This window comes from Littorina saxatilis, linkage group LG1 (genome assembly GCF_037325665.1).
Source record: "Littorina saxatilis isolate snail1 linkage group LG1, US_GU_Lsax_2.0, whole genome shotgun sequence".
Taxonomy (NCBI): Eukaryota; Metazoa; Mollusca; class Gastropoda; order Littorinimorpha; family Littorinidae; genus Littorina; species Littorina saxatilis.
In genome coordinates this window covers 982,937-1,005,529 of record NC_090245.1, presented here as the reverse complement: position 1 = coordinate 1,005,529, position 22,593 = coordinate 982,937, and the positions used below count along the sequence as shown (strand labels likewise).

The 22,593-nt window shown below is 44.1% G+C and overlaps 1 protein-coding gene across 1 annotated transcript in view; it reads right to left on the bottom strand.

Annotated features, from left to right (window-relative positions):
• LOC138950160 (tonsoku-like protein) overlaps nt 1-22,593 on the bottom strand; it is a gene marked incomplete at its 5' end in the record, with an annotated part of 56,435 nt that overhangs the window by 8,043 nt on the left and 25,799 nt on the right. The window contains 8 exon segments of the mRNA XM_070321900.1: nt 9,946-10,184; nt 10,219-10,273; nt 10,770-10,848; nt 11,233-11,379; nt 14,760-15,612; nt 15,989-16,178; nt 18,058-18,163; nt 20,173-20,409. Of these exon segments, the coding sequence (XP_070178001.1) occupies nt 9,946-10,184; nt 10,219-10,273; nt 10,770-10,848; nt 11,233-11,379; nt 14,760-15,612; nt 15,989-16,178; nt 18,058-18,163; nt 20,173-20,409 (1,906 nt within the window).

The window sequence follows — 22,593 nt, the reverse complement described above, 5'->3', positions numbered from 1 at the left end:
ACATGGTTGTCTGTCACACAGTTTGTAATGTACATGGTTGTCTGTGACACAGTGTGTAATGTACATGGTTGTCTGTGACACAGTTTGTAATGTACATGGTTGTCTGTCACACAGTGTGTAATATACATGGTTGTCTGTGACACAGTGTGTAATGTACATGGTTGTCTGTGACACAGTTTGTAATGTACATGGTTGTCTGTGACACAGTGTGTAATGTACATGGTTGTCTGTGACACAGTTTGTAATGTACATGGTTGTCTGTCACACAGTGTGTAATGTACATGGTTGTCTGTGACACAGTGTGTAATGTACATGGTTGTCTGTCACACAGTTTGTAATGTACATGGTTGTCTGTCACACAGTTTGTAATGTACATGGTTGTCTGTCACACAGTGTGTAATGTACATGGTTGTCTGTCACACAGTTTGTAATGTACATGGTTGTCTGTCACACAGTGTAATGTACATGGTTGTCTGTCACACAGTTTGTAATGTACATGGTTGTCTGTCACACAGTTTGTAATGTACATGGTTGTCTGTCACACAGTGTGTAATGTACATGGTTGTCTGTCACACAGTGTGTAATGTACATGGTTGTCTGTCACACAGTTTGTAATGTACATGATTGTCTGTCACACAGTGTGTAATGTACATGGTTGTCTGTCACACAGTTTGTAATGTACATGGTTGTCTGTCACACAGTGTGTAATGTACATGGTTGTCTGTGACACAGTGTGTAATGTACATGGTTGTCTGTCACACAGTTTGTAATGTACATGGTTGTCTGTCACACAGTGTGTAATGTACATGGTTGTCTGTCACACAGTGTGTAATGTACATGGTTGTCTGTCACACAGTTTGTAATGTACATGGTTGTCTGTGACTTTTGAGAGTAAGCAACACCAAAATAAAGTCTTTATTTTCTCATGAAATTCGTCTTTTCAAAAGACCAATAGATCAAAGTGCTTGTGAATATTTTGTATTGTCATTTATCAAACGTTCCATAATCGAAAATCTTAAAAGTAAATTTTCATTCGATTAATATACTTACCCGAATCACATATAGCATTGACACAGTCTGAGATGCTAAGGTCTGAAAAGGCTTACCCGTCTAACATTTTTAAAGGGAAGCAACCCCATCACCAAAAGAGCTAAAAATAGCCATGGTAATGAGCACATACTCTGAGAGTTACCTCCCATTGGTGTGTACTACGTCACTACCTCTATCAGCACGTGTCCAAGATCATACGGCTTTAAAGAAACTAAAAAAACCATAAGCGGGGTAGGTGGGAGGGTATAAACTATGTGATTCAGATAAGTATATTAAAATCGATTAAACTACATATTCTTACTCCGAATCACATATAGCAGATAGCTTAAACAAGGCGGTGGGAAAGAAAATCTAACTCACTCTAACACCCTTGCCAGGAACTGTCCCGCTGCCAACAAGTCAGGAAGGGCCCGGTGGGAAAGAAAATCTAACTCACTCTAACACCCTTGCCAGGAACTGTCCCGCTGCCAACAAGTCAGGAAGGGCCCGGTGGGAAAGAAAATCTAACTCACTCTAACACCCTTGCCAGGAACTGTCCCGCTGCCAACAAGTCAGGAAGGGCCCGGTGGGAAAGAAAATCTAACTCACTCTAACACCCTTGCCAGGAACTGTCCCGCTGCCAACAAGTCAGGAAGGGCCCGGTGGGAAAGAAAATCTAACTCACTCTAACACCCTTGCCAGGAACTGTCCCGCTGCCAACAAGTCAGGAAGGGCCCGGTGGGAAAGAAAATCTAACTCACTCTAACACCCTTGCCAGGAACTGTCCCGCTGCCAACAAGTCAGGAAGGGCCCGGTGGGAAAGAAAATCTAACTCACTCTAACACCCTTGCCAGGAACTGGCCCGCTGCCAACAAGTCAGGAAGGGACCTGAGAATCATCCTGATTGACAGCCACGATGTCTCTCAGGCAAAACTTGCTAAAGACAACTTCAGAGAGCCAGTTAGCTGTGCCCAGCACTTGTCCAATCCCTCGGACCGACAATCTGTCCCCCCTTTCTATTGTAAGGAAATGCCCATGCCCGACCTGGCCTGTGAGATAGAGGTCAGCTCAAGAGAAGAGTGACCGATCTCCACACAAAAGAGAGAGAGAGAGACACCTGAGTACAAGGTACCAGAGTCCAACTCGATGCATAGGTGTCAACCTATCATTGGTGTTGCCCTTATATGAGGCCTTCCAAAACCTTATTAGACAGCTCAAGACCTTATAAAATTGTATTGTGCCCACGTGTTGAAAAATGGCTCTTCAGGTCGTAAAATCCAGAGGCACGCACTTTCACATGTTTCCTGCATGGGACACAAAACGAGTAGTCTGGGCCTTCTGATGAAGATTTAATCCATCCAGCGTATGCACCGTTGTTAAAAATTGGGCTCTCCCACTCTTTAAGATGTCGTCCGGATCCACTTTGCGATGTAGTTTTCAGCTTTTTAGCTGGAGGATAACTTTGCGATGCCATGCTTGTTGATCGACGCTTGATAGAATGTACCGGAAACCGGAAGTGATTTATAGGAAGTCAAGTGGAAAAAGAGTCTGAGTATGCGCAATGACAACGTTTGAGAGTCGTCTGCATGAAAGCGTCGATCGTTGTCTCTCAATCTCCATTGTTATCATTCATTTTAACTTTGCTGTAATTTTTTCTTTTCGCCGTATATTCTTCTTTTGCCCGTATAGATTTTCCTATACACCGTATTGGGTAAAAAATGCATTTTTCCCGTACAGCAATACGGCCAAACCATATAGGTTGACACCTATGTCGATGGGAAAAACTCAATAAAGAGCATAAGCGTTCCTAAAGTTCTAAGAACGTGAAGAAACGCTCACACTCCAAGGCACGCTGTACTGCTTCTCTGCGTTAGAGTCCAAATCTAACCAAGGCAAGAATCATAGTACTCCTGGGTAGTGACAGAAAAAACGTCAAAGAAAAAACCTGACTGCGATCTTTGACATCGTCACCCATAAAGCATGCTGGAGAAGGGTGCCGTAAACAGCAGTCTTGCTGCCCTCAAACGAGATGGTCACCAGTTATCCTCTACCCGTCCCTGCGAAAGCAGAGAGAGATAGTACGAGGAGGCAGCGACTTACAATTGTACATAAGCAACCGAAAGTGCGGAAGTCACAGCAATCGAAGCCTGGTGTGACTGGTGACCATGAACAAAATGGCTAAAAGCCAGAGTGTCCGCAGTTCAGTCTGCTTGTGGGTAATTGAATGTGAATCAAGAACCCAAAACAGAAAACAAGACTGGTAAGCATACACGGAAAACCGTGAAGCCGACCAGTCAAAAACCTCCCGAGACAAAGTTCTCAGGAATAAACTGGAACTGTCTACTTCTGAAAGACTGAGGGCCAGACGCAGAGATCAACGGGCAAACGCCGTAGTCATAGTTGCCTGTGGTAGAAGGGTGACTGTAAAAGGAAACCCGACCAAACGGAAGTCGTTCTGACCCACCTCATGCTCAGGATGAGGGTGAAGAAAGAAAGATTAAAAATCCGCAGTCACAGGAACCGGAAATGCCATAGTCACACAGCGAAATGCAAGAGACAATTGCACAGGCCAAAGCTGAGAGCCGTGATGCCCGTAGGACAGCCATTGTTCCGAAGTACCCACCGTACGCAGGTAAACGAAAGAAACGAAAGTTTCAGCTGCCAAAAAAGATGCTGGGCTATGAGCCCACAGCAAAGAAACCGGAACATTAGCTAGCCCTCTGCCAGAAGGAGAGAACTAGCCAAAACTGAGAGAGATGGTAAGCCACAAAGGATGACTCCTCAAACCTACATTGCCAAAGACAATACCCCCTCAGAAAATCTGTATGTTACCTCCGAGGCCAACTCAAGCGCACCTTAAGTTTGGACGAAACACCAGAACAAGTCTGATCGCTAGAGAAAGACAGAGTCGGACTCAGCGAAAGACAAACAAGGACCACATAGGTCAGTCGTTGTTGAAGTGCGACAGAAGCAGCAGCCCGTGGCTGAAACAACTGTTACACTGACTGAGGCCGGAAACCAGTATACCCGAAGGCCAGCCCTAGATCCGACCAGAAGAGACCTCAGCGGGTGCTCGAGCTGGTGGACCTAGTTCGCTGTGTTAAAATCAGACTGATGCATAAGAATGAAAATATGGACCCGTCAGATCGATTGAAGTCGCCCGACCTCACAGTCCCACAATCCATTGGCTGTGTATAGAGACCATCCAATGCAAAAGTGCCCGGGAGGGGACTTCCCGCCATCACTAAAGTGAAGGGCGGAAGGTGGGGTGAGATCGGGAGCACGTCATTGGAGGTGGGGCTTGCCGCTAGAGAAGCCCCTCCCCCTTCCCGAAGCAGTTCTTTTCTCGAACCACAAAAACCAGGATGAGCTTGCCCTAAGGCTGCCAGTTTGGGTTGAGCAGAGGACTGGGCCTGCTTCTGCTTCTGTTGAGTAGGCTTGCTCTGTTTCAACCCTTGTAGAGAGAAGTCGGAGAACTGATGGTCTCTGTTCGACCGGATCTCCTTTTTTCTAGCGTCAAGCGCCAAATGACCAAAAAGAGATCCCTCTACCACCGGAGATGCTCTCAAGGAGTTTCTCGTACCTGATCCGTGAACTGCGAGTGCGAGAAGAACAAATCCCTCCGACACCAAACTGAGGTGAAGGGAGGATAGCAGCATCTGCTCTTCATTCCCCCTAGCAAAGGCTGAACGAAGAGTGAAGACGTCATCAGCATCCTGATCTACACAGAGTGTGAACAGATCCGTCATCAGCATCCTGATCTACACAGAGTGTGAACAGATCCGTCATCAGCATCCTGATCTACACTGAGTGTGAACAGATCGAGCTAATCGGTCATAGACCAAAAGAGTTCTGATGATCGTCTCCGAAAGGATGCAAGTTCCAAAAACTGACGTCCTATCTCCTCTGAAGAGACAAGGGTGTGTTCTGGTACTGACACAACCGAGTCCCTCATAATCTGTTTTACCAGCAGAGGAAGCAATTCCTGCGTCACCAGTAAAGGTGACCGCGGAAGAGCAAAGGACAAATGCAAGTTCCGACTAGAGTTAGGCAAGTTGAACTTCCAAAACACAGAAGGAACAAAAGAAGAAGCCTGTGTAGCCGTAGCTAGCCAAGGCTGAGCCTGTTCCGGAAATTGCCTTTGAGGAACAAGAAGAGGAACAGGGACAGAAGGAATATCACTTCAGGCATGAGATGGCTTCGCCAAAACACAGAAGGGGACTCTTCGAACCGAAAGCAGGAATCCTCCTCCTTCGCGGAACGGAAGTCCGACATCGCCGAAGGGGCAACCAAAGAGGAAGTCGAAACAGCTGATACACCTTCCGGAAAATAACGGGAAAAAACTTCCGCCGCAGCTCCAAGAGCAACCTGAGCTTTGACGGAAATCCCGAATATGTCTATTCGCTAGCCACAGACTGAACGTCAGAGTGGTCGAGCGAAGGACAAGGACCGAAGTCACAGTCACCAGTGGCGGAAACGATGCACGGGATAATGGGAAACCGGAAACCCGTGTACCAGGACATCATCTTGACTTATACCCTGACTGGTGTGAGGGTAAGGAAAAGTCAAGTGAACGTCCGAAGGCGACGGAACTGAATGGACGGAAGCCACCCCACCCGAAGGGTGAAGTGACAACTGCCCCGGCCGAGGTGAACCTGCATGCCCGAAGGCCGGCCGCTGTTCCTCACTCACCGACATCCGTACGGAAGACCAGGAAGAGGAACAGTGTATCCGGACGAAGCCAGAAATGCAACCGACGAAGCCGCAAAATGCGGAAACGAGGATTGCGTAGACTGAGGCCGGAAGCCATAAAGCCCGGAGGCCAGTCTCCGGTCAACCCCAGCACCGACCACAGGGTGTACGTGTGGTGGGGGACCTATGCTTCCAGTGGGAACCGGAAGCGCAGCAGCCGAGAACGGCTGCCGCCCTTGTTCTGAAACGGCCGAGCCCATGGGCGGGAACATCGGAGGAGACAGACAAGGCGAATGCAAGTTGTGAAAGTGCCCCAAAGAACTGTCTCCCAAAAGGGAGTGTCCGGTCGCCGGGCTGTTGGACCAGTTCAACTTACCGTCCATGCCAACCACGGCAGTAGACGACGAAAAACAGGAAGCTGATCCCTGCAATACGTCATAGACGGCAACGTCACAGAACGCCAAGGAACGAGCGTCACCCACGGACGGGGGAAAACCGACGCTGGCAAACGGCGTAGAATGCAATTCTTCTCTCCCAAACTGCGGAACTCTGGAAATAAAGAGCTAAGCAGTATAGACACCAGAGCGCCATGTTCCGATGCCTAAAAGAGGGAAAGCAAGAAGAAAAGAAGTCAAAGACATGCTTAACTGTCCCCAAACACATGTTCATTTGGGGCAGAATACGTAACGGACATAGCGGTATTACATGCTTAGTCCGAAACAACAACAATTACCAATGGTCTGGTTGATCCAAGACATAAGCCTTGCCATGTTTTATCACTGTCAGCCATGCTGACCCACAAAAATGGCGGCCAAACAAGAAGTTACTGGAAATTTACAAGTCCAAACGGACGAAAAGTCAGCAACTACAACGAAATTCCTGTCAAACTAATGACCAAAAAGGAAAGAGCTTACCAACTAACAAAGCAGAAGGCAAGTAAGGAGGTAATATAAGGTTTACCTCACCAAAACATCGGCCTTGTCACATTTTAACGCTGTCAGCCATGCTGACCAACAAAAATGGCGGCACAACAATAAGTTACTGAAAAATGTACATGTCCAAAAACGGACGAAAAGTCAGCAACTACATCAACATTCTTGTCAAAATAATGACCAACAAGTCGCGTAAGGCAAAAATACAACATTTAGTCAAGCTGTCGAACTCACAGAATGAAACTGAACGCAATGCAATTTTTTCAGCAAGACCGTATACTCGTAGCATCGTCAGTCCACCGCTCGTGGCAAAGGCAGTGAAATTGACAAGAAGAGCGGGGTAGTAGTTGCGCTGAGAAGGATAACACGCTTTTCTGTACCTCTCTTCGTCTTAACTTTCTGAGCGTGTTTTTAATCCAAACATATCATAAATATCTATATGTTTTTGGAATCAGGAACCGACAAGGAATAAGATGAAAGTGTTTTTAAATTGATTTCGAAAATTTAATTTTGATCATAATTTTTATATTTTTAATTTTCAGAGCTTGTTTTTAATCCAAATATAACATATTTATATGTTTTTTGAATCAGAAAATGATGGAGAATAAAATGAACGTAAATTTGGATCGTTTTATAAAAAAAATATTTTTTTTACAATTTTCAGATTTTTAATGACCAAAGTCATTAATTAATTTTTAAGCCATCAAGCTGAAATGCAATACCAAAGACTGGCCTCCGTCGAAGATTGCTTGGCCAAAATTTCAATCAAATATGAGGGTGTGACAGTGCCGCCTCAACTTTTACAAAAAGCCGGATATGACGTCATCAAAGGTCATTCTGTCCAGATTAGATTACTGCAACTCCCTTCTCATAGGCTGCCCTGACTCCACTCTCCAACCCTTGCAAAAAGTACAACACTCTGCTGCACGTCTCATTTTCAGAGCACAGCATCGACAACCCTGCACTCCTCTCATGAAAGAACTTCACTGGCTTCCTGTATCTGAACGTATTAGGTATAAAGCTGCCTGCTTCTGCTACAATATCATCTCTGAATCGGCACCTGCCTATCTTTCTGAACTGGTCTCTCTCTACACTCCCTCTCGCACCCTTCGTTCTTCTGATGATGCTCGACTTCTCTGTCAAGGTCGCTTTAAACGCAAGGCTCATGGCTTCCGCACGTTTTCGTATTATGGACCTCAGTTATGGAATTCACTCCCCTTTCAATTACGTCACTCTCCATCCATTTCATCTTTTAAGTCCAATTTGAAAACTCACTTGTTCCAACAACACTACGGATAGTTCCTTAGTATAGAGTCTGGGGATGTGAGATGTGCATGATGTGTTGTTTGAATCTGACAGTGATTGTATGATTTTTGTATACATGTATTGTTGTCCCGCGCTTTGAACTTTTGATAAGGCGCTTTATAAATGCCCGTTATTATTATTATTATTATATTATTATTTATCGAAAAAAAGAAAAAAACGTCCGGGGATATCATTCCCAGGAACTCTCATGTCAAATTTCATAAAGATCAGTCCAGTAGTTTGGTCTGAATCGCTCTACACACACACACGCACAGACAGACAAGACAGACACACACACACACATACACCACGACCCTCGTCTCGATTCCCCCTCTATGTTAAAACATTTAGTCAAAACTTGACAGAGCTCACCAACTAATGAAGCAGAAGGCAAGTAAGATGGGTAAGTGGCCGGTGGGTGTCAAACAAACACCAAACAGCACAGCCACGAGAGCCAAAAAATCAACAACATTCTCTCAAGAGCTGAAAAAGTCGTATGATCTTGGACACGTGGTGATAGAGGTAGTGACGTAGTACACACCAATGGGAGGTATTAGTTACTGTGATACCAAATTGTCTTACCCATGTATGTATGATGCTATGCGCCAGTGATGTATGAATGCTATTTATTTTTGTTTTTATCACACAGCAAGCTGCTTTCCTCGTGTATTTTTTATGTTCATTCATGTATTGTACACTTGGCAATAAATTATCTATCTATCTATCTAGGTAACTCTCAGAGTATGTGCTCATTACCATGGCTATTTTTAGCTCTTTTGGTGATGGGGTTGCTTCCCTTTAAAAATGTTAGACGGGTAAGCCTTTTCAGACCTTAGCATCTCAGACTGTGTCAATGCTATATGTGATTCGGAGTAAGAATATGTAATTTAATTACATTCACCCATCTTGGTGTTGTTTTCATTGTGGAGAAGAAAAGAGAATGAAGGTGTGTACCTGGCAGGTGTAGGTGTTGCAACAAGACCTAAAGAGAATCAAGGTGTGTACCTGGCTGGTGGGTTTTTTTTTTTGTTTTCTTAACGCCCAGCCGACCACGAAGGGCCATATCAGGGCGGTGCTACTTTGACATTATAACGTGCGCCACACACAAGACAGAAGTCGCAGCAGAGGCTTCATGTCTCACCCAGTCACATTATTCTGACACCGGACCAACCAGTCCTAGCACTAACCCCATAATGCCAGACGCCAGGCGGAGCAGCCACTAGATTGCCAATTTAAAGTCTTAGGTATGACCCGGCCGGGGTTCGAACCCACGACCTCCCGATCACAGGGCGGACGCCTTACCACTAGGCCAACCGTGCCGGTCCTGGCAGGTGTAGTTGTTGCAACAAGACCTAAAGAGAATCAAGGTGTGTACCTGGCAGGTGTAGGTGTTGCAACAAGACCTAAAGAGAATCAAGGTGTGTACCTGGCAGGTGTAGGTGTTGCAACAAGACCTAAAGAGAATCAAGGTGTGTACCTGGCAGGTGTAGGTGTTGCAACAAGACCTAAAGAGAATCAAGGTGTGTACCTGGCAGGTGTAGGTGTTGCAACAAGACCTAAAGAGAATCAAGGTGTGTACCTGGCAGGTGTAGGTGTTGCAACAAGACCTAAAGAGAATCAAGGTGTGTACCTGGCAGGTGTAGGTGTTGCAACAAGACCTAAAGAGAATCAAGGTGTGTACCTGGCAGGTGTAGGTGTTGCAGCAAGACCTAAAGAGAATCAAGGTGTGTACCTGGCAGGTGTAGGTGTTGCAGCAAGACCTAAAGAGAACCAAGGTGTGTACCTGGCAGGTGTAGGTGTTGCAACAAGACCTAAAGAGAATCAAGGTGTGTACCTGGCAGGTGTAGGTGTTGCAACAAGACCTAAAGAGAATCAAGGTGTGTACCTGGCAGGTGTAGTTGTTGCAACAAGACCTAAAGAGAATCAAGGTGTGTACCTGGCAGGTGTAGGTGTTGCAACAAGACCTAAAGAGAATCAAGGTGTGTACCTGGCAGGTGTAGTTGTTGCAATAAGACCTGGCCGCGCAGGGCCTTGGTGATGGGGAGAAACACAGCGCAGCGCAACCCCAGACCCGACAGACACAGCGCATGGGACGTCTCTGCCTCCCTCAGTAGCCCGCTGATGTTCCTGTACTTCACTGTTACAACAAAAATAGCACCATTAACAGACACAGCGCATGGGACGTCTCTGCCTCCCTCAGTAGCCCGCTGATGTTCCTGTACTTCACTGTCACAACAAAAATAGCACCATTAACAGACACAGCGCATGGGACGTCTCTGCCTCCTTCAGTAGCTCGCTGATGTTCCTGTACTTCACTGTCACAACAAACAACGCCACCATTACTGCTTGTAATTCACTAGGCAATTCATTATAACTAAAACTTCATTGTCACAAGAAAAAGAACGCCAACATTATTTCTTGTAATTTACTGGGCCTGCACAGGCAATTCCCGCATGAGACCATGAAATTGTCAAAAGGCCTGAACGCATCTCCCCACCCCCCAATTTTTTGTTTAAAAATCCAAACAAATCATGCAATCTTGTGATCTAAAGAATATTCTCTGCATCTTTGAAAATGCTGAAAATCAAGGCAGAAAATCTCATGCCGTCTAATCTCTCTGTCGTCTAATCTCTCTGTCGTCTAATCCTCTCACAAATGCTAGTTTCAAACTGAAGTATGGCTGAACATTTCTAGCTAAATGTTCTTGAACAGGGTTTATAAGATGAGAGTCTCCCCCCCCCCCCCCCCTCAATCTTTAGTTAGGCTTGATTGATTTAAATAAATAAACTGCGATCAAATGCCAATACTAACCTGTAGCCAGAGTTTTACAGGCCTGCGCATATCTCTCACTCATGGCTGGCTCATCCCATCCTAGCACTGAGGCCTCCAGCTGAAACATCACACCCATCACGCTCTGTTCAGTTTACAGCGTCAAACACACAGAGGAATGACAGCAAAGGCATGTCACACACTGAAAATCTGGTTGCTCACTGATGCACAAGCAATTTTTACAATGGATTCTTATAACCTATAAAAAATTATAACAGAAAAACTATTAACAGTAAAAGGTCAAGGTCAAAACGAACCAGCCAGTACCGCTTTTCTCCTAATGTTATCAGGACATCGCATTTGTTTAAAAAAAATCTCCTTATATATAAAAAAAAAGAAAAAGAAAAGAACATTATGTGAAAAAATGGTTTGGCATTTTAGTTGCGTCTTAAGAAAGTCGTAAGAGGTAACAGTTTTAACAAAAACATAAAGAACAGTCACAGACCTGCTCGTCGCTGGACAAGACAGTGGAGAGAACATCTTCGGTGCTGAGAATGGCGCCGTCAGAACTGCTGAGGGTCAGCAAGGGACGTCGGCCGAAGTGACCGCTGTAACGCTGACTGGCCTCCTCACTCAGCCACCCCACCGTCTTCTGCTCTCTGTGGTAACAATGTGCAGGCATGTAGTAAGCTGTGGTAACAATGTGCAGGCATGTAGTAAGCTGTGGTAACAATGTGCAGGCATGTAGTAAGCTGTGTTAACAATGTGCAGGCATGTAGTAAGCTGTGTTAACAATGTGCAGGCATGTAGTAAGCTGTGTTAACAATGTGCAGGCATGAGGTAAGCTGTGTTAACAATGTGCAGGTTTGTAGTAAGCTGTGTTAACAATGTGCAGGCATGAGGTAAGCTGTGGTAACAATGTGCAGGCATGTGGTAAGCTGTGTTAACAATGTGCAGGCATGTAGTAAGCTGTGTTAACAATGTGCAGGCATGTAGTAAGCTGTGTTAACAATGTGCAGGCATGTAGTAAGCTGTGTTAACAATGTGCAGGTTTGTAGTAAATGAGCAGAAAAAAATCTTACGCTGCTGGAATAGCAATAAGAAAGACCGATCACTTAATCTTGACCTTCAAATAAGCCATTATTCAATGTATGAGGAAAATAAAAGAACAACAAGAAAAGCAAATGCTTACACGACTCACCTTCGAACACCTCCTTCCCCCCCCCCCCCCCCCACACACCCTGGCCGGCCGGCCATATAGATGAACACGGATGAATACAAAGACTCACCCATTACTCAGGTGAAAAACATTAATATAAAACAAGTCGCGCAAGGCGAAAATACAACATTTAGTCAAGCTGTCGAACTCACAGAATGAAACTGAACGCAATGCAATTTTTCAGCAAGACCGTATACTCGTAGCATCGTCAGTCCACCGCTCGTGGCAAAGGCAGTGAAATTGACAAGAAGAGCGGGGTAGTAGTTGCGCTGAGTACGATAGCACGCTTTTCTGTACCTCTCTTCGTTTCTGAGCGTGTTTTTAATCCAAACATATCATATCTATATCTTTTTGGAATCAGGAACCGACAAGAAATAAGATGAAAGTGTTTTTAAATTGATTTCGAAAATTTAATTTTGATCATAATTTTTATATTTTTAATTTTTAGAGCTTGTTTTTAATCCAAATATAACATATTTATATGTTTTTGGAATCAGAAAATGATGAAAAATAAGATGAACGTAAATTTGGATCAATTTATAAAAAAATTATTTTTTTTACAATTTTCAGATTTTTAATGACCAAAGTCATTAATTAATTTTTAAGCCACCAAACTGAAATGCAATACCGAAGTCTGGCCTTCGTCGAAGATTGCTTGGCCAAAATTTCAATCAATTTGATTGAAAAATGAGGGTGTGACAGTGCCGCCTCAACTTTTACAAAAAGCCGGATATGAGGCCATCAAAGGTATTTATCGAAAAAAAGAAAAAAAACGTCCGGGGATATCATTACCAGGAACTCTCATGTAAAATTTCATAAAGATCGGTCCAGTACAGTCGAACTCGCTTAAGACGAATCACTGGGGATCGGGAAATAAGTTCGTTTTAAAGGCACAGTAAGCCTCCCGTAAACCATCACAGAGCTCCCCGAGCGTCTACATACAGTACAAGCATACTTCCATTTGAACGCTCACCGAACGGGAACATCCTGGCTGCTTTCTGTCGAGCGTGAGACATTTTCAAAGAATTTATTTTCGTGGACTTGGTCCAACAACAATGGCGCCTCGTTTTGGTGCTGGACGGCTGTTATGATACCGGAAATCACGCCCGGACAGTAAGCCTCCCGTGAACCATCACAGATACTGTCAGGCTTTTACACACAGTACAAACACCCTTCCATTTGAACGCTCACCAAACGGCAACATCCTAGGTGCCCTACGTAAAGAGCGAGAAATGTTTAAAGAATTAATTTTGCAGATTGTCTCGAACACTTTTTGGACCCAACCTGAACTCAGGTCAAACATGAGTTACTTCCCTTCGGGTCTCATTCTATCGATGTAAACTGGCGATAGCCGTGAATCGATGATTATCAAAATGTGTTTGGACCGTGGTACGTTTTTGCGCTAGACCTAACTTTTAAAATCTAAATAATAAATTGACAGCTTGTTACACAAACATTCTTTAATCATAAAAGAATTCTTTTTTCATCAAGACAAGATTAGTACAATTCGAAGTTGTGAAAGTTTGAAAAAAGAAAAGCCCGGAAGCAGGGTCACGCAAGGGTCGTAGCAGACGACGGTTTATCAGTGCATATCGCCGTTCCTCTCAACAGTCAAAAGCCATCGTTAGAGTTCTTGTGAACCACAGCCGTTTGTTTCGTGCATAAAAACGTGCTATTGTAAATAAGCTCACATCGAGTCGCATTCAAATGACTAACTGACGACTACATTGTGAAAAAGGGAAACTGGATCACACGGGTTCACGATGGCTCAGGGGTAAGATAAACCACGCAAAAATAAATTCTTTGAAAATTGCTCGCTCCTTACGTAGGCCACCTAGGATGTTCCCGTTTGGTGAGCGTTCAAATGGAAGGGTGTTTGTACTGTGTGTAAAAGCCTGACCGTATCTGTGATGGTTTACGGGAGGCTTACTGTGCCTTTAACCGAAATTCGCATTAAGAGAATTGATTGATTTTTTTACTGTCACAATTTTAGAAGTAAAATTTAAAAAGTCGTGTAAAAGCATGTACATGTACATTCTGATCAATCTCCGATTTCATGGTGTCCACCAGTTCTGGTGCATGTACTACCCTGGCCAAGTTTCCTCTCAAGACATCAAAGAGACCGCCCCATAGGTTAAACTCCCCATAGGTTAAACTAGGTCACTGACCCGGGTGCAGGAAGTGTTTCCTCATATGAAAGGGGAACCACCTCTCGTAGCTAAAACTGGGTCTATAAAGAAGGCCACCCAGCCATCACAATGGACCTGCCTTTGATCTCGCCTCACACGCAGATCCTTGTAGCCTTGTGACTTTTAGAGACAAAGCGGCTCTGGGGCGATGAAAACATGTTTGTTAAAAGAGGGGTTCGTTATGCAAATGATATATGTCGATCTCGGGACGAGTTTAAAGATTTCGTCATAAGCGTGAGTAAATTACAGACATTATGCATGCTTGGGAATCCAAAAAGTGCTCGTTATAAGCATAAATTCGTTACAAAGAATTCGTTTCAAGCATTTTTTTTAAGCATGAAGAAAGAGGTATTCAGTTGGGAACTTAAAACTAATACGTTATAAGTCAAAATTCGTAACTAGCGTGTTCGTTTTAGGTGGGTTCGACTGTAGTTTGGTCTGAATCGCTCTACACACACACATGCACAGACAGACAGACAGACACACATGCACAGACAGACAGACAGACACACACACACACACACACACCACGACCCTCGTCTCGATTCCCCCTCTTTGTTAAAACATTTAGTCAAAACTTGACTAAATGTAAAAAGCAAAACAAAAACAAAAACATGTGCCAACTTACACTGCTGGAATAGGAATGAGAAAGACAGCTCCTTCGATCTTGACCTTGACCCGACTGGGGTGAGCTGGTACGAGTACAGCAACAGGAGGTTGTTGTTGCGACGTATCGACACTCAGTCCTGCCCCGTGAACACTCCTCTCCCCCTCCCCCTCTGTCCTCCTGTGTGTCCATCTCCCTGACTCCCCCTCCTCTCTGCCCGAGTGTTCGGTGTCACGCATGATGTCTGCCAGTCTTTCCACAGACACACTCCGCCTGGCACTGTTCAACACAGGGAGAAAGTCGTCGTCTTCGCTGTCCGAAGCTAACCGCCTGGCTGCGACCTGATCCAGCTTTTGGCTGCCTGAAGGATGGAGCGAAGGAGAAGAGGTGTTGCTCTGTGCTGAAGGGTTTTCAAGGAGCGTGTTTTCCCTACCACTCGTCCTGCTCCCACTGTCGCTGTCAGAGTCTCGCTCCACGTGTCTGCGCAGGTTGGACAATCGCGCTCTTTTATTCCCTCTAGCTGTCCGAATAGAATCGGATGAAAGCATGCCGTCGACACTGCTGCGGTCCCTTCGCTTGCGGCCGGTGGGCTGAACGTCCTCAATCAACCAATCATCCCCAACAGCTTCCCCTGCAGCGATGAGCGCAGGCCTTAGATCACGGCGCCCAGGCTGGGAAGACGAGGCCGGTTTGGTGGTGGTAGTGGTGGTGGCACGCACAACGGCTCGCTGGGCTGAAGAGCCGAGTGCCAGGATGCTGGTGCGATAAGCCTCCGTGGCCGTTTGGGAGGACGCTGCGATGTCCTCCAGTTGTGGATTCTGGTACAACCCCCCCTCTTCCTCCCCCTCGCTGGAAAGGGTCTCTGCAGGCCTGAAAGACAACACATGGACTGTCAATGTGCCATATCAGCCTTTAACTTACGAAGACTTTATGGTGACGCTCCTTTTTCTAGGATTAAAGCCTCCTTTATGAAAGTATACCTCGAACACAGAAGAAGAGGATGGACTGGGTTTGACCTCTAGACTCAATCCCACCCAGAGACATCTCTCTTCCTTGCAGCGGTCAGATCTGAAAGGACAGCAGGCAACATACAAACAAAATCCAAATGTATACTTGGTCTTGCCTCAATCCTAAAGCTACCTCACAAAACACAGACTGTGTGGATAATACAAATCATGCTGTTTACTGTGTCAGAATTGTTAATGACATCACAACATCCTGCCCACATGATGGTATAGAAACGCACCTTGGGTTTGCAGAGACTGTCTGACTGCTGTCTGACAGTGTCACCCTGGCTGCTGGCTGTGCACTGCATGACGGGGAGCCGGTCAACATTGCTGGGTCGCCATGGAGACTGGGAGAGCTGCTCGCAACACTGCCGCCAACGCCAACTCTGGAACCAGTGGCGCCGCTTTTTGTGCAACCTGCCGTTTTCTCTGCAGCAGTTCACAATGTTAGATGTATAACAATATCTCTGTGTAAAACAGCCACTTCATTTTCCCTGGAAATTGTTCACAATGCTTTATGTAAAACCATATCTCTGTTTTCATCTTCACTAGAATTGCGGTCCCAAGTCTGTGCCACTGGAGACTAAATGACAAGAGAACCATGGGTGTTCTAGCCTTGCAGCATCAACACACTGCCGTACAGCCGCAATATTCTATTGGATGTCATTGTAAATAACTGACCTTACAAAAAATGTAAAGATCACATAGAACTTGACTACAATCCACTTGTAATAAAAAGATACACTTGTTTAGTGTTCCTGGGGAACCCCCCAGGGTCGTAACGTCTAACACTGTCATTGTGTCGTCTTGGTTAACAGTATTATTTTTGGGTCTTTTTATTTCTCACACACAGTCACCATTGTTCTGCTTACAATCCACGTGTACAACCCATGTTAAATGTGGTCTAAGACACAATCCACGTGTACAACCCATGTTAAATGTGGTCTAAGACACAATCCACGTGTACAACCCATGTTAAATGTGGTCTAAGACACAATCCACATGTACAACCCATGTTAAATGTGGTCCAAGACACAATCCACGTGTACAACCCATGTTAAATGTGGTCCAAGACACAATCCACGTGTACAACCCATGTTAAATGTGGTCTAAGACACAATCCACGTGTAAAACCCATGTTAAATGTGGTCTAAGACACAATCCACGTGTAACACCCATGTTAAATGTGGTCTAAGACACAATCCACGTGTACAACCCATGTTAAATGTGGTCTAAGACACAATCCACATGTACAACCCATGTTAAATGTGGTCTAAGACACAATCCACATGTACAACCCATGTTAAATGTGGTCTAAGACACAATCCACATGTACAACCCATGTTAAATGTGGTCTAAGACACAATCCACATGTACAACCCATGTTAAATGTGGTCTAAGACACAATCCACATGCACAACCCATGTTGAATGTGGTCTAAGACACAATCCACGTGTACAACCCATGTTAAATGTGGTCTAAGACACAATCCACATGTACAACCCATGTTAAATGTGGTCTAAGACACAATCCACATGTACAACCCATGTTAAATGGTCTAAGACACAATCCACATGTACAACCCATGTTAAATGTGGTCTAAGACACAATCCACATGTACAACCCATGTTAAATGTGGTCTAAGACACAATCCACATGTACAACCCATGTTAAATGTGGTCTAAGACACAATCCACATGTACAACCCATGTTAAATGTGGTCTAAGACACAATCCACGTGTACAACCCATGTTAAATGTGGTCCAAGACACAATCCACGTGTACAACCGATGTTAAATGTGGTCTAAGACACAATCCACATGTACAACCCATGTTAAATGTGGTCTAAGACACAATCCACATGTACAACCCATGTTAAATGTGGTCTAAGACACAATCCACGTGTACAACCCATGTTAAATGGTCTAAGACACAATCCACATGCACAACCCATGTTGAATGTGGTCTAAGACACAATCCACGTGTACAACCCATGTTAAATGTGGTCTAAGACACAATCCACGTGTAAAACCCATGTTAAATGTGGTCTAAGACACAATCCACGTGTACAACCCATGTTAAATGTGGTCTAAGACACAATCCACGTGTACAACCCATGTTAAATGTGGTCTAAGACACAATCCACGTGTAACACCCATGTTAAATGTGGTCTAAGACACAATCCACGTGTAAAACCCATGTTAAATGTGGTCCAAGACACAATCCACGTGTACAACCCATGTTAAATGTGGTCTAAGACACAAAGGAAGAAATGAAAGAGAAGAAAGAAAGGGAAAGGTTGTGTTACCTTGTAGGAGTTGCAGAACATCGTTATACTCTGAGCAGGAATCTTGGCTCAAGTCATCTCCATAGTCTCTGTGCCAGTTCCTCAGCGCTTGTAAGGCTGTGGTTCCCTGCACAACATGGAGACAGCAATGATATCACCAGTAAGAGATCTGATAATCACAGTTCTGTATCGCTTGTAAGGCTGTGGTTCCCTGCACAACATGGAGACAGCAATCAATTCATGAATAAGGTATCTCGGAAATACAGGTTTTTACTGACATGGTCAATCACAAAGGGCTCCTATTCTTCTGCCGCCTGCAAGAAAAGTTCTCCGACGAGGAAATATGAAAGTAGACCACAAAAGAAAGAAAAAATTTTGTAATTGTAAACGACGTCCCATCCCAGGAAACCTCCCTCCTTTTTGGCGTTCCCCAGGGCTCTGTGCTCGGGCCCGTGCTGTTCATCATGTACACCACCCCTCTGACTGACCTCGTCGACAGACATTCCGTTTCCCACGAAATGTTTGCTGACGACACTCAGCTTCAGAACTCAGCGACTCCCTCAGAATATGCCCAGATGACCACCTCCCTTCAGTCTTGCATTGCTGACGTTGAACTCTGGATGTCCACTAACAAGCTTTAACTTAACTGCGACAAAACAGAAGCCATTCGTTTCACCAAATCATCCTTCTCCTCCTCTCTCTCTCTCTCCCTCCTTCTATCACTTTGGGTAGCAGCACTATTGAATTCTCAGACTCCGTCCGTGATCTTGGCATCTTTCTTGATAGCGATCTCTCCATGAAACACCATGTTATGAAAGTCTGTCAGTCCGCTTACATCGAGCTTAAGAGAATAGGTTCTATCCGCCCATACCTTACCGAAGATGCCACCAAGACCCTTGTTTTCTCCTACATTCTTTCTCGATTAGACTACGGAAATTCTGTTCTCATTGGCTGTCCTCAGTCTGTCATCCATCCTTTGCAGTGCGTTCAAAATTCTGCAGCCCGGCTTGTCTGCAAAGCCCCTCGGTCCCAGTCCTGTTCCCCCTTGCTAAAGAAACTTCATTGGCTCCCTGTAGAGCTGAGAATCCAATATAAGTGCTGCTGTATCTGCTACAAAATAATATCTGGCTCAGCCCCATCCTACCTGTCTGACCTGTTCACACTCAATACACCCTCACGATCCCTCCGCTCCTCTGTAGACACTAGAATATTCCGTCTATCTTCTTTTAGTCGCAAACAGCACGGCCAGAGAGCCTTCTCCAACTCTGCTGCCGTTGCGTGGAACTCTCTTCCTTACTCTATCCGACACTGCCAAACATTTTGTTCCTTCAAATCAAACCTTAAAACACACTTCTTCACACAGTATTTTGATTAATTTTATTTCAATATGGTGCATTTTTGATCAGGTGTTTGAATGTTTGAATGTTTTGCCTGTGTTAGTATGCTTGCAGCTTGTATTGATGTAGTGTTTCGTTGTTCACTTGTGTGCTGAATGCTGCTGCACATGCTTTTTTGCTTTGCTTTGTATGTATATGTATGTTTGTTTGTTTTTTCATTTTTTTTCTTCATTGTAAAGCGCTTAGAGAACGTAAAGCGCTCTATAAATCTCCCATATTATTATTATTATTAAGAAGAAAATGAACGAGAACAAGAATAATATCAAAAAGCATTCTAACCTAAAACACCCAGACACAGACAAATAAATGCAGCAGTACATTTTGATATTCTTCTTCTTCTTGTTCATTTCCTTCTTTCTTTTGTGGTCACAGCCAGATTAGACAAACCACTCTGTGACCAAACATCAACACATCAAACAACTCTCTCTATGACCAAACATCAACACATCAAACAACTCTCTCTATGACCAAACATCAACACATCAAACAACTCTCTCTATGACCAAACATCAACACATCAAACAACTCTCTCTATGACCAAACATCAACACATCAAACAACTCTCTCTATGACCAAACATCAACACATCAAACAACTCTCTCTATGACCAAACATCAACACATCAAACAACTCTCTCTATGACCAAACATCAACACATCAAACAACTCTCTCTATGACCAAACATCAACACATCAAACAACTCTCTCTATGACCAAACATCAACACATCAACAACTCACGCTGTCATCTTTGGCGAGAACGCTGGCACCACGTTCAATCAGAATCTTCATCACAGCCACGTTTCCAGACGCTGCAGAGTCGATGAGCGCAGTGAAGCCGTTGCACTCTGCACCCCCACGATCATTTATGTCAGCTCCTGCGTCAAGAAGGGCCTCTACGATATCAGAAAAGTCGTGATTGGCTGCCTCGTGCAATGGAGTCCAACCGCAGTGGTCTCGAACATTTACTGGGTGACCCTGAAAAGTAACAGGAAAGTCTTGTGATTGACGTGAAAGAGTAACAATTTAAAGACAGACACGACATACTTTAATCAATGACCTTCAAAGGAGGAAGTATCCCCACAGACACGACATACTTTAATCAATGACCTTCAAAGGAGGAAGTATCCCCACAGACACGACATACTTTAATCAATGACCTTCAAAGGAGGAAGTATCCCCACAGACACGACATACTTTAATCAATGACCTTCAAAGGAGGAAGTATCCCCACAGACACGACATACTTTAATCAATGACCTTCAAAGGAGGAAGTATCCCCACAGACACGACATACTTTAATCAATGACCTTCAAAGGAGGAAGTATCCCCACAGACACGACATACTTTAATCAATGACCTTCAAAGGAGGAAGTATCCCCACAGACAGCACTAGAAAAGAGAAAGAAAAGAGATGCTAAAAGCTGAAAAAGCTGGTTTTACCCCCAAAACAATGGTACTGAGCTGTGCGTTGTGTGCATTTATACAATGACTTCACACAGGTGTAGAGTCAGTGAACAACATCTAAAAGCATTTATTTTCTCAAATGATGTTGACACAGTAAGCAATATGAGAGAGAGACAGAGAGAGTGAGAGAGAGCCAGAGAGAGAGAGAGAGAGAGAGAGAGAGAGAGAGAGAGACAGAGAGAGACAGAGAGAGTGACAGAGAGAGTGACAGAGAGAGACAGAGAGGGAGAGACAGAGAGACAGAGAGAGAGACAGAGAGAGAGAGAGAGAGAGAGACAGAGAGACAGACAGACAGAGAGTGAGAGAGAGAGAGAGAGAGACAGACAGAGAGAGACAGAGACAGAGAGAGAGACAGAGAGACAGAGAGACAGAGACAGAGAGAGAGAGACTCAGACTCAGACTCAGAACTTTATTACAAAAGGATAAAGGTTTTAGGCAAAGCCTATTCTTCCAACCTGTCCTTTATACAACACGTAAAGATGGACGCACGTACAAAAAATAGATTGAATCTACAGAAATACATTGTATGGAATGCAACACAATGTGCATTTAAGGAATTACATAACGAGAACTCAAAAATTACAAAATTATATTGACATAGTTATACTTTTCATTTGGGAATGAAGTTGCTCAAATCAGCTGTTAGCACTAGTACAGAATGTTTTGCAAAATAACAATCGAACAAGACATTTCATTCACGAATGATGTGTGAACGTGACTGTCTCTTAAACATTTTCACTGAAGTTGCATTTCTTATCTGTTGGGGGAAGGAGTTCCAGAGAAATGCTCCTGAGAAGGCTAAGCTCGATTTGTAGAGGTCTTTGCGAGGTACAGGAGGGATGATTTGTTGGGACCCATATCTTTTTGTGGCATGTTTGAAATGTGATTGCAAATATTTAGGACAGTCGTCATTTAGAATTTTATACATGAACACAGCCTTGTTTAACGTCAACTGATCTTTCAAGGGGAGGAAATTCAGGAGCTTTAGTTTATCATCCGTGGACCTATTCAAATCATACAGAATAAGTTTTGCAGCTCGGCGATGCAGGGAATTGAGTCTTTTTAAATGAACATCACTGCAGTTATCCCAAAGTGTTGAAGCGAAGTTTATATGAGGCATTATGTGGGCGTAATAGAACATTTTGAGTGCTTCAGAATCTGCGTAATGCCTTAATTTTGATAACAGGTACAAATTCTTTGATACTATTTTGCAGATATTACTCAAATGAGTTTGCCATTTCAACTCTTGATCAATGGTAACACCCAATAATCTATGTTCCCTAACTTGCTGCACTTGAGTTGAACCAACTGACAGTTGTAATTGTAAAGGACTTAATTGGTGTTTTTGTCTCGTGGTTATCACCATACTCTTTGTTTTAATCGGATGAATGATCATTGCATTAGAAACGCACCACTTAGTGATTTCATCCACACTTGTTTGAAGAGAAGAGTTGACGGATTCCAAAGATGTTTGACTGGTGTGGACAGAAGAGTCATCCGCAAAGAACTCACATCTAACTTTTTCATCGCACACATGAAGAGGTAGATCATTTATATAAATACAGAACAAGATAGGTCCTAATACAGACCCTTGAGGGACACCACTCCGGACAAACTCGTTTGACGAAGTTTTACAGTTAATGGATACATACTGTTTCCGTTTTGAAAGATACGATTCAAAAAAGGCACAGGCAG